General features: G+C 41.3%; 1 protein-coding gene across 1 annotated transcript in view; it reads left to right on the top strand.

Moving 5' to 3' along the window:
* The first annotated feature begins 396 nt into the window (after positions 1 to 396).
* Positions 397 to 12,051, top strand: part of LOC117547215 (dynein heavy chain domain-containing protein 1) — a 35,821-nt gene continuing 24,166 nt past the window's right edge. Inside the window, exons 1-5 of the mRNA XM_034217787.1 lie at positions 397 to 796; positions 3,057 to 3,484; positions 7,052 to 7,150; positions 8,225 to 8,401; positions 11,545 to 11,723. Coding sequence (XP_034073678.1) covers positions 7,120 to 7,150; positions 8,225 to 8,401; positions 11,545 to 11,723 — 387 coding nt within the window. The 5' untranslated portion in view covers positions 397 to 796; positions 3,057 to 3,484; positions 7,052 to 7,119. The remainder of the gene's footprint in view (positions 797 to 3,056; positions 3,485 to 7,051; positions 7,151 to 8,224; positions 8,402 to 11,544; positions 11,724 to 12,051) is intronic.

Below are 12,051 nucleotides of genomic sequence, written 5' to 3'. Positions count from 1 at the left end.
AACTCACTGTTGCTGCCTGAACACTGCGGAAATGACAGGTCCCTATATCTGAATTCATCATCATCATCACTGCACAATTCGTTTACATCCGGTAATACATGCAGAAAGGACCTTTCTCCATCTGTATAGGGGCTTGTTTCTGTCAAGGGCGTAGGCTCGCGTACATCTGTTATTGTGTCATTTAGCTCACTGTTACTGTCTGACCACTGTGGAAATGACATGTCTTCGTACACAAAGCCCTCACCACTGCATAGTTCATTTACATCAGGTAAACCCTCGATGAAGGACTTTTCGTCGTCTTTTAAATCATCCATGCTTGACCGTTTTTAAGAAATCACCCCCGCAAAAAAAAAAACAAAAAACAAAAAAAAAATCAGTGGCACCGCTGAAGAAACATTTCACTTTGCTTCTACATTCATGGACGTAAAGTCAACATACCTGGCGGATACATCAATAACAGTTTTACATGTGATCTACGTGTAGCTTATTCAGATGGTGTGGCCTTAAAGCAGACCTTAACAAACAGCGTTTGTCCTTTTGATAACGGGGTCCTCCCCTTCAATTGCTCTATAAAAGAAAAGAAAAGAAGAGGGTATAAGCATGTTTTTTTAAATACTCCAAAACAAAATCATTTAGCTATCATCTTTTGTATAAGCACACCTAAAAAAGCATTTTTTACCTGGTAGGTTTGAATTGTCAAAAACACCGTCTGTGTTGAGATGACTTGTTGAACAGATCTGCGCTGAGCTGAGACCATGCAGGCCGCCGGAGGGGGTGCACCACCTTTTTAGAACAAGTGAGTACGTTATTCTGGATACTTACACCTGAAAGAACATATTTAATTTTTAAGAAATATAGCTAAATACACTTATAGTAAAAAAATGTACACCACATTATTTGTACTTAGAACGATACTTCATTAAAGCTTCTAAATAATTACATAATAGAAAAACACAGATGCATAGAGGTTATTTAACACACACACACACACACACACACACACACACACACACACACACACACACACACACACACACACACACCACACAACACCACCATCAAGCAGCATTAACTAACTATATGCTATTATAACATAAAAAATAAAAGTACTTACCATATATTTTCAAATATCTGGCCTTGACGGGGAAAAGCGAAGAGAGGCTGCCTAGATGTTTTCGGGTTACTTATAGACCGCATATGTAAATGATTCTAAAAACAACCAATGGGTTATTCCTGATTGTTTAACAAATTAGCATTATATTGTATTTGGTTTTTTATGGTAGAGCAAATACTTTTTTATTTTAGGCTATTCTCCTGTATATATGTATGCGTGTATATATATATATATAGTATATATATATATATATTTATATATATACATATATACGCATACACATTACAAAAAAACATGTAGATAGTTACATGAGAAAATAATGTACTGCTTTCTCTGTTTTGATCTGACCATCTGTCCTGAATTCGGCGACTTTGTAATTAGCAGCCTCAGACCGTCTCTCCTCACACATACACACACACACACACACACACACACACACACACACACACACACACACACACCACACATACACACACCATTTGCCCCGCAGAGGATGGCGGGGGGTTTTATGGTCCCCACACCTGTCTTGACTGTTCATCAAAACTTTCACGGCAGAGAAGATAGCAGAGAGCGAGAGAGAGTTAGTGAGATTGACAGTACTTTTACAAATATATGGTTGTATATTTCTTGTTATTTGCAAGTATTTGAAGTTTACAGTCAATACTGCTGTATACAGGGCACAGGAAGTGGTTAGGTGGCGGGACCTTGCTCTTTAGAGCTGAGACATTACTTTTAAAATATATGGTGTATATTTCATGTTATTTGCAAGTATTTGTAAGGTTACAGTCAATACTGCTGTATACAGGGGCACAGGAAGTGGTTAGGTGGCGGGACCTTGCTCTTTAGAGCTGAGACATTATTTTTAAAATATATGGTTGTTACATGTTTCATGTTATTTTATTTTGAAAACCGGAAGCGGGGGCGACCGGTAGGGGCACATTTTTATTTTTATCATTTTAAAAATATTTTTTAATTTTATTTTGAAAAACCGGAAGTGGGGGCGACCGGTATGGGGCAGCATTTTTATTTTTATCATTTTTAAAATATTTTTTAATTTTATTTTTGAAAAACCGGAAGTGGGGGCGGGACTTAGGAGGGGCGGGACTTCCGGTGGAAGTGGGTGGGGCTTATGGAGGCGGGACTTCCGGCGGAGAAGGGGGCGGGGCTTAGAGGTGTGACCTGTCACTTTCTATGCATACTAATGAGATTGAAGTGGTATGTGTATAAACTACTTATATTCTCAAAATATACCTGTGCATGAACACTTTTTTCCTCCAGTGTCTCGCCTTAAATATGCCTCGTGTGTACTGTATGGCGTATCTTGTGATATATTTACAATTTTTAAATTATTTTTTTTATGTTATTATAGTTTTCTTAAAATAGATTTCTATCTTTGTTTTTAATTTTTGTTTTACCTTTATGTTAGCACCACAACACCAAGTCAAATTCCTCGATAGTTCAACCTACTTGGTGATAAACCTGATTCTGATAAGATAAGAAGATAATAAGTACTTTGTTGATCCCAATGTGGGAAATGTTTGCGTAGCAGCAGCATAAAAAGACAGGGCATTGTACATTAGAGAAATTAAAAGACTAGAACTAAAAATCCAACATGTAAACATCTCAAATAGAAATAAAATAGCATTAAAAAATATACATATGGAAATAAAATGTGCCAGTACCAACCTATAAAAGCAGGATATTATATATACATAAGTATGTGAGGAATGGAATATTACATATTAGATTGAATATAAATGTAAAATGTACAGTGTGATTTTGAGTCCAGTTGTCCAAGAGAAGCTATGGAGCAGATAGTTCTCTGCCAGCCATAGGTGATTTGTTATATATATATATATATATATATATATATATATATATATATATATTGCAGATTCTGATTCTGATATAGGCTAAATGATGTTCTCTGTGCTCCCCTCAGGAGGTGGAGTCAGATCACAAGTCGTTATCAGGAGACGCTCTCCTCCTCGCCGCATCATCTCTTATCTGAGGCCCGTTTGGACCTGACACTCGTTCAGAGCTGCCTGAACAAGTGGAGGGATCTGAGTCGGACTGGAAGCATCAAACTGACCCTAGGATGACCCTCGAACCCCCCCTGCTCACCCCCTTGCTTCTTCTCCTTCTTCTTCTTCTTACCCTCCTCTGGGTTTTCTTCCCCATCCCAGTGTCAAAGAGGCTTCCTGTGTGGCGGGTGTTAGGGGGTCTGCAGGAGTCTCTTCCCAATGAGCGGATGCTGGTGAAGCTGCTACTGTCAGGGAACACGAAAGAGGCACTGGGTGCAGCGCTGGAACCTGCTCACTGACAACCAGAAGCACCTGGATATCCTGTCGAACAGCTGCATACACACAGGTAGGGACTCACACACATCCTCGGTTGTTTTAAAGGTCTCCTATCATGCAAAATTCACTTTTGGATGTTTTATATACATACATATGTGTCCCCGGTGTGTCAGGAGACTCACACCACTAAAAACGGGGGAAGAACGGAGCTGATCCAGATTTGCTGCCGATATGACGTAATATCTGAAATGTGGGCTTTACACAGTAATTTATGATTTCTGAAGTAAAAAGCTAATGTTGTGCTATAAAGGAACTACAGTACAGCACGGTCAAATGACTTCACGTCTCCACCGCTAAGCTAAGGGAGGCTAATGTTGGGCTATAAAGGAACTACAGTACAGCACGGTCACATGACTTCACGTCTCCACCGCTAAGCTAAGGGAGGCTAATGTTGGGCTATAAAGGAACTACAGTACAGCACGGTCACATGACTTCACGTCTCCACCGCTAAGCTAAATGAGGCTAATGTTGGGCTATAAAGGAACTACAGCACGGTCACATGACTTCACGTCACCACCGCTAAGCTAAAGGAGGCTAATGTTGTGCTATAAAGGAACTACAGCACGGTCACATGACTTCACGTCTCCACCGCTAAGCTAAGGGAGGCTAATGTTGGGCTATAAAGGAACTACAGCACGATCACATGATTTCACGTCACCACCGCTAAGCTAAAGGTGGCTAATGTTGGGCTATAAAGGAACTACAGCACGGTCACATGATTTCACGTCACCACCGCTAAGCTAAAGGAGGCTAATGTTGGGCTATAAAGGAACTACAGCACGGTCACATGATTTCACATCACCACCGCTAGCTAAAGGTGGCTAATGTGGGCTATAAAGGAACACAGCACGGTCACATGATTTCACGTCACCACCGCTAAGCTAAAGGAGGGCTAATGTTGGGCTATAAGGAACTACAGCACGGTCACATGATTTCACGTCACCACCGCTAAGCTAAAGGAGGCTAATGTTGGGCTATAAAGGAACTACAGCACGGTCACATGACTTCACGTCACCACCGCTAAGCTAAAGGTGGCTAATGGTGGGCTATAAAGGAACTACAGCACGGTCACATGATTTCACGTCACCACCGCTAAGCTAAAGGTGGCTAATGTTGGGCTATAAAGGAACTACAGCACGTCACATGACTTCACGTCACCACCGCTAAGCTAAAGGAGGCTATGTTGGGCTATAAAGGAACTACAGCACGGTCACATGACTTCACGCACCACCGCTAAGCTAAAGGGGGCTAATGTTGGGCTATAAAGGAACTACAGCACGGTCACATGACTTCACGTCACCACCGCTAAGCTAAAGGAGGCTAATGTTGGGCTATAAAGGAACTACAGCACGGTCACATGACTTCACGTCACCACCAGCTAAGCTAAAGGAGGCTAATGTTGGGCTATAAAGGAACTACAGCACGGTCACATGACTTCACGGACCCACCGCTAAGCTAAAGGAGGCTAATGTTGGGCTATAAAGGAACTACAGCACGGTCACATGACTTCACGTCACCACCGCTAAGCTAAAGGTGGCTAATGTTGGGCTATAAAGGAACTACAGCACGGTCACATGACTTCACGTCACCACCGCTAAGCTAAAGGAGGCTAATGTTGGGGCTATAAAGGAACTACAGCACGGTCACATGACCTTCACGTCACCACCGCTAAGCTAAAGGAGGCTAATGTTGGGCTATAAAGGAACTACAGCACGGTCACATGATTTCACGTCACCACCGCTAAGCTAAAGGTGGCTAATGTTGGGCTGTAAAGGAACTACAGCACGGTCACATGACTTCACGGCACCACCGCTAAGCTAAAGGAGGCTAATGTTGGGCTATAAAGGAACTACAGCACGGTCACATGATTTCACGTCACCACCGCTAAGCTAAAGGCGGCTAACAACAGACCTGATTGCAGGATAACAACCAAAAACACATTCAGAAAACCATTGACCTCCAGACCAGGGGACAGGAAGTGATGAAATGCTTCTCATGAAAATGATCCTAGATGTGAGTTGAGTTGGGTACGCTTCTTTTCGTCACCTTGCTGGCTACCAAATAAAAGTATCCCTAACTTCCTCGGTTTGTTTATTAACCCCTTTTTCTATTTGGTTTTGCAAAATTAGCTCTGCACTAACAGCCAGTTGTGTAAGAGATTCAAGATTCAAAGATTAACAGGTTTTATTGCTGCTTAGAAAACCAAGGCGGTGCAGTGCAAGTGAAATGTTCTGTAATGCACGAGTCAACACGTTCCATGCTCTCTTGAGAAATCTGATGTTCAAATTCATCTGTCGATTGAATGTTTCTCATAACTCTGTCATTATGCTGCTTTCAAATCCGTGTCTCAGTGCTGTACGATACCAGTCACCTCTGTGGAAACATTGGTATAACTTTCTTTTTTAATTTATATGTGAGTGTTGTATGTCTTGTAATAATGGACCAAGAGTCTCTTTAAATAAAGATGATGATGATGATTGTCATATGCTCAGCAGCTACAGTATAATCCTACATTTTCCCACACCACTCCGCTCCTCCGCTCCCTTCACTGGCTTCCGGTAACTGCTAGAATCCACTTCAAGACACTGGTACTTGCTTACCATGCTGCGAATGGATCTGGCCCTTCCTACATCCAGGACATGGTTTAACCGTACACCCCAGCGCGTGCACTACGCTCTGCATCAGCCAAACGACTCGTTGCGCCCTCGCTGCGAGGGGGACCCAAGTTCCCATCGGCAAAAACACGTGGGTTTGCTGTCCTGGCTCCAAGATGGTGGAATGAGCTCCCCCATTGACACCAGGACAGCAGATAGCTTGCACATCTTCCGGCGCAAACTGAAAACTCATCTCTTTCGACTCCACTTCGAGCGATAGAACGATTAACGAAGCACTTTTATACTAATAAAGGACTGGCTTTTCTAAAGCCAGTTGAGTAGCACTTGAAATGTTTGGCTCTATGAAACCTGATGTACTTTATGATTCTGTTTTCTTCAAGGTTGTATTTTGTTGGTCGAACGCACTTATTGTAAGTCGCTTTGGATAAAAGCGTCAGCTAAATGCAATGTAATGTAATGCAATGTAATGTATAGAAATGGCAATGCAATTCTTCTGACCGGAGCTCCTCCAACAATGCAACATATATAATAACATACAAATAAGAAATAGTGCAAGGAATCTATGTACACGTAAATAAAATATGATACATACAAGAACAGAATGTGAAATTAAATATTGTACAGTAAGATGAAATGAAATACAGTTTATTGCATTGATAACTATTTAAATAAATTAGTAGATTGCAAGATGACAAACAGATGAATGTTTATGGAGGCACTTCACAGAGCCTGTGGGATACATCTTTCCCTGAGTCTGGTGGTTTCAGAAGAGGATACAGAGAGGACTTGTTCAGTAAACAAGCCTTGTTTACTGTCTCAGAGGAATTAGTTTTGTGTGAAATAAAGGACATAAAGGCTTTTTTCCTACTAAAGGTCTTCAGAGTTCAGTGATTGAAAATAAAACCCTGGATATTAATCACAGTTTTCCAGTCAAAGCAGTAAAGTAAGTGTGTGTTGTGCAGGAGAGAAGGCTTCCCTGGAGAAGGAGACGGCGTGTGAGACGGTGCTTTCTGCTGATGATCCTGATCTGATGCACAAACTGGACCAGGCTGCAGAGGAAGGTGAGTTAATCCATAGGCGGGCACGTGAGGCTCAGGTTTGGGAAGGCTAAATAACTTGTTTTACCTGACGCTGCCCGCCTCCGGCGTCTATAGAAAATAGATCGATTCAGTGAAAGCACCGCCTGCTGACCAATCAGAGCTCAGTGTGCAGAGTTTAAATCTATCAAGTCATATTACAGGGTAAAGGAAATACAGTTTAAACTGCCGTATGCAGAGAAGACGCCGACGTGTCGCACTTATCATTCATATCACACTGATGTCACATCATCAATCAGATCATCGATCATATAATATCATAATGTATCATATGATCTGAGTCAGCTGAGCCGTATCTGGCCGTGCAACACTCACAGCGTCACAGACTGGATGCAGAAGTATTATTTTAAGCAACACATTAAGTTGACGAAACACTCGAGTCAAATGTAATGAAACTCAGATCCCCTCGTGTCTTAGATGGGGCAGTATCATAAACCTGTTACGCTTTCAAACACTCGGTAGTTTATTTATTTTTATACCAGTTGTTCTGTATTCACCTTGCAGCAACTCTGTGGCTTGTATCCTGGATTATATGTTTAAGTCATCAAGGATGTTTAAAGTTCATATTTGTCTAATATTAGTTTACTTTTCATTAATGAAGTATGACGCTGCGCTGTCAGTACACTTGTCCCTGTTTGTGATTGGTCAAATGTAGCTAACCCCGCCCCTTTCACGTGAACGCGCTCTCAGCTGGAGAGAGAAACCCTGGCTTGATTTACCGAGTTGATAACCAGCGTCATAGGACCGCTTAGCGAGATCTCGTTTGTTAGGGTTAGTTAAGATAACTCAAACATATCCAGGGTCTGTTGAACTGGCTTCGTAGAACAGGGCACAGGTGGCTGCATAGCAGCGCTAATATCAAAGACACACACATTATACATTATATTTTTATTTTACCAGGATGCGACAAAAGTATTTGTGAAGGCTTAGCTTTCCCTAGCCTACAGCACCCGCCGTCCCTGAGTTAATCTATAAACAAACATTACAATATGAGTGTTTCTGTTCTGCTGAAACTCACGCTAACCTTTTGTTCTGCAGGTCTGAGAGTCCTGGTAACTCACGTTGAGCGATTGACTCCCACACCTCGGTTCCTGGAGAGATTATCCCGTCCTGCTGGATGTTTCCTCCCAGGATTAGAGCACCTTGTTCAGCCCCCTCACCCTGAGTTCTGCCTCCTGCTCAGCACCGACCTGCCTGCACACCTGCTGCACACAGGTAAGAAGGGTTTGACATGAGTGGTGCAGTGACGAGTCCTAAAACCAGGAAGTGAGTCAGCAGGTCTCCACTTCCTGTTCCCTCGTCTCAGAGCCAATGGGATAGCTGGAACTAAGGTCTGTGGTTGAGACACATTGAAGAGACGGATCAGGTTTTGTTCTAGGACATTAAATCATCAGCAGTGACCCCACTGGTGATTTCTGAAGAGTTGACGTGTCTGAGAAACGATGGTTGTTACCACGTGGCTGAATAGGACTACAGAAGTCGTGGAGGACGTTGTACGTCATTACGCCGAACACGTAAACACTCCTCTAAGTTAGTTTCTGTTCTGCTTGAAAGCAAGTCCCTGCCTCCTGCAGACTGTTCAAACAAACGCTTCAACTCGTTCCATCTAGAATCTGTGTGTGTTTGAATATGGATCTGAAGTTGGCGTGACGTTGAAGTCGTGCTGCTGGACTCGGCTGTAGCTCCTTTATAGCATTACGTTAGCATTTTGCTTTGACATTAGATTTATGATTCCAACATTATAAAAGTAGACATGTGGAGATTATCCGGCTGAACAAAACGTGCATTTATCAAACAGGTTCCTTTTCCACAGATGTTATTTCGAGCTCTTTTCCAAAATCCTCTGGAGAGATCCCATTGGCTCTGAGACCAGGGAACAGGAAGTGGAGAGATCCCATTGGCTCTGAGACCAGGGAACAGGAAGTGGAGAAATGCTTCCAGGTTTTAGGACTCGTCGCTGCACCACTCTATTTGGTCTCAGCACTTTGGCTCGACCAAAAATCGTTTATAAATGTGCTATATAAATAACATTTGATTTGATTTGATAGCAACAGTACAGGGGAGGTCTCTGTGAGAGTAGCTTACTTTACGTTTTCTTGCAAAAATCTATGCAAGACTTTCAAATTCATCCGTCATCATAGTTTGATAAATGTTCAGCTGTGTGTCTCGATAATTGACTGGTATAATAAAAAACATTTCACAATTAATAACGTTACCGTTGCTGATTATTTGGGAAACGGCTCATCTGCGATACTGACGTCATCAACAGTGGTATCTGAAAATGGCCGAGCGATAGAAGCTTGGAATTAAGATTCACAAAAACCTGTTTGAAAGATGCACATGTTAGGATTTGTTACAATGTTAACATGTTAAGATTTCAACCCCTGCTTTTCATTTGTTTCTAAATTAAACAGATATTTTTTTTAACATTGGATTGCTTTTTATATTTACGTTTTCAAAATGATTTTGCGGAATTTTTTTCTACATTTACAAGTGGCTTGTCCATCTGTTGTCCAACCTTCATTACAAGTATCCTAGTCTTTGGATCATGACAGCATTTTTACTTTCTCTGTGTCGTAATGTTTCCATGTTCCACCTTACACATGTTCCTGCAGTGTCTCGCCTTGCCTCTACATTTAATTAATTCATGAATGATTTACTCTATTTGCTAATACTTGAATGAGGTAAGTAGGAGATATTTTTTAAACTTATTGCATAGGGGTGGGAATCACCAGGCTCCTCACGATACGATTCTATCACAATACTTAAAGGTCACCTATCATGCTATGTTTAGGCAATAGCATATGTCTCAGATATATACAAATATATAAAAAACATGTCTATGAAGTGTTTTACTCACAATACCAAACAGATCAGCCATTCTAGCCATGCCTCATATCCCTCTATTTCACTTCCTGTTTCTAAAGTGCTGATTTGGGTATAAAGCTTTAAAGAGGAGGGGTCTGAGCTCATGCGGGACCCGGCAGCTACTGTCTAAACTAAATGCTGCCGTGATGAAACGCCATTTCATGGATTATCAAGGATTCTCTCTGAAACAGTTTGGAGCTCAAAGGCTTTCTCTCTTGCCGGTTATACCACAAGGTGAGTTCCTTTTTACTTCCTGCTTCTTCACACACATGCTCTCCAGTACAGATTAGCTCTGAGTGTTAGCGATGCTAATGTAAACTCCGACCATATTACGTCCAGAACAGTCGGGCATTGTTTCTGATAGCAACGTTTCTGATTGGGCCGTGGGTCCACATTTCAGATATTACGTCATATCGGACGCAGATCTGGATCAGCTCCGTTGTTCCCCGTTTTTAGAGATTTGGGTACGGAGGAAAAGAGAGAGGGGTTTATTTTCTGACGCTGCGTGAGTTCCCCGACACACCGGGGACACATGTTGATGTAGAGAAGACATCACAAAGTGCATGATAGGTCCCCTTTAAGCAACGGTACGATAGTATTGCGATTCTACGATATGCTAAGTATTGCAATATGCTAAGTATTGCGATATGCTAAGTATTGCGATATGCTAAGTATTGCGATACGATATATTGCGATATTGCAAATAACATGGTTCATATCCATGTCCATCTTCCCTTCCTGGTTAAAACATGTATTTGTAATATGAATAGTTTATGTAAATAACCCAATGTGTGTTCTTTGAACCTGAAAAATAGATGTTTTTGTTACTTTCATTGCAATTGTATACATGTCTTAACTTAACTTCCTGTTTTATTTAGACATGCTTTTATCTTGAAGGTGACTTTGCGCTGTTAGCAGGAAGTTACTGCTCCGGAGAAAAATAACGGAGATAAAGTACAGACATTAACAGAGATATTAACATTTAAATATATTTGGTGATATCAAAAGATAAAGTTTACATTTCAGTGTTAGCAAGAGGCTCAAGGTCAGTGTTAACTGTAATATAAACATGTGCTTTGTGTCTTAATTAGTTTATATGCTGTATTATAACTTTGCTAACTATTTGAAGTTCACTTGTTAAATGGTATTCTAAAGTAATGCTCATATGGATGAAGCTTAAATGTATTTGTTGTTTTGTGTCTTTGCGTAGCTCTTACGTTGGTTTTTGGAGTTTTCAATAAATTAGAACGTATCAAGTGTACGACCTTCTGTCGGAGGGATATGCTACAGCTTATATCATAAAATATCCATACTTGGCTTCCGTGTATCGATACAATGTCGCCACGCAAAGTATTGCGGTACTATGCTGTATCGATTATTTCCCCCACCCCTACTATTATATAAGAAATCTAAAATCACAATCTGACAGTAAATGTTTTGAAAGCCTCATCTGGAGGAAGTGTCTCAGGTTCCCTTTGTGTTTCCTGCAGAGATCCATCCCTCCGTCCTCTCCCTGGTCGCTGTGCTCGACCTCTCTCTGAGTTCAGCTGAGATCCAGCAGCTGATGCTGACTCAGCTCCTGCAGAATGAGAGGAAGACACTGCTGAGTCGGCACTCACAGCTGCAGAGGGACAAACAGCTGCTGGAGCACAAACTGATCTCAGAGCAGGTGAGCAGAGAAACACTTACTGTACTGTCAACAAGTCATACAACAAGTCATTCAACAAGTCATACAACAAGTCATTCAACAAGTCATTCAACAAGTCATTCAACAAGTCATTCAACAAGTCATACAACAAGTCATTCAACAAGTCATTCAACAAGTCATTCAACAAGTCATTCAACAAGTCATTCAACAAGTCATTCAACAAGTCATACAACAAGTCATTCAACAAGTCATTCAACAAGTCATTCAACAAGTCATTCAACAAGTCATTCAACAAGTCATACAACAAGTCATTCAACAAGTCATTCAACAAGTCATTCAACAAGTCATT

The sequence above is a fragment of the Gymnodraco acuticeps genome, unplaced genomic scaffold (genome assembly GCF_902827175.1).
Source record: "Gymnodraco acuticeps unplaced genomic scaffold, fGymAcu1.1, whole genome shotgun sequence".
In the NCBI taxonomy this organism is placed as follows: Eukaryota; Metazoa; Chordata; class Actinopteri; order Perciformes; family Bathydraconidae; genus Gymnodraco; species Gymnodraco acuticeps.
This window is presented reverse-complemented; position numbering and strand designations above follow the sequence as displayed.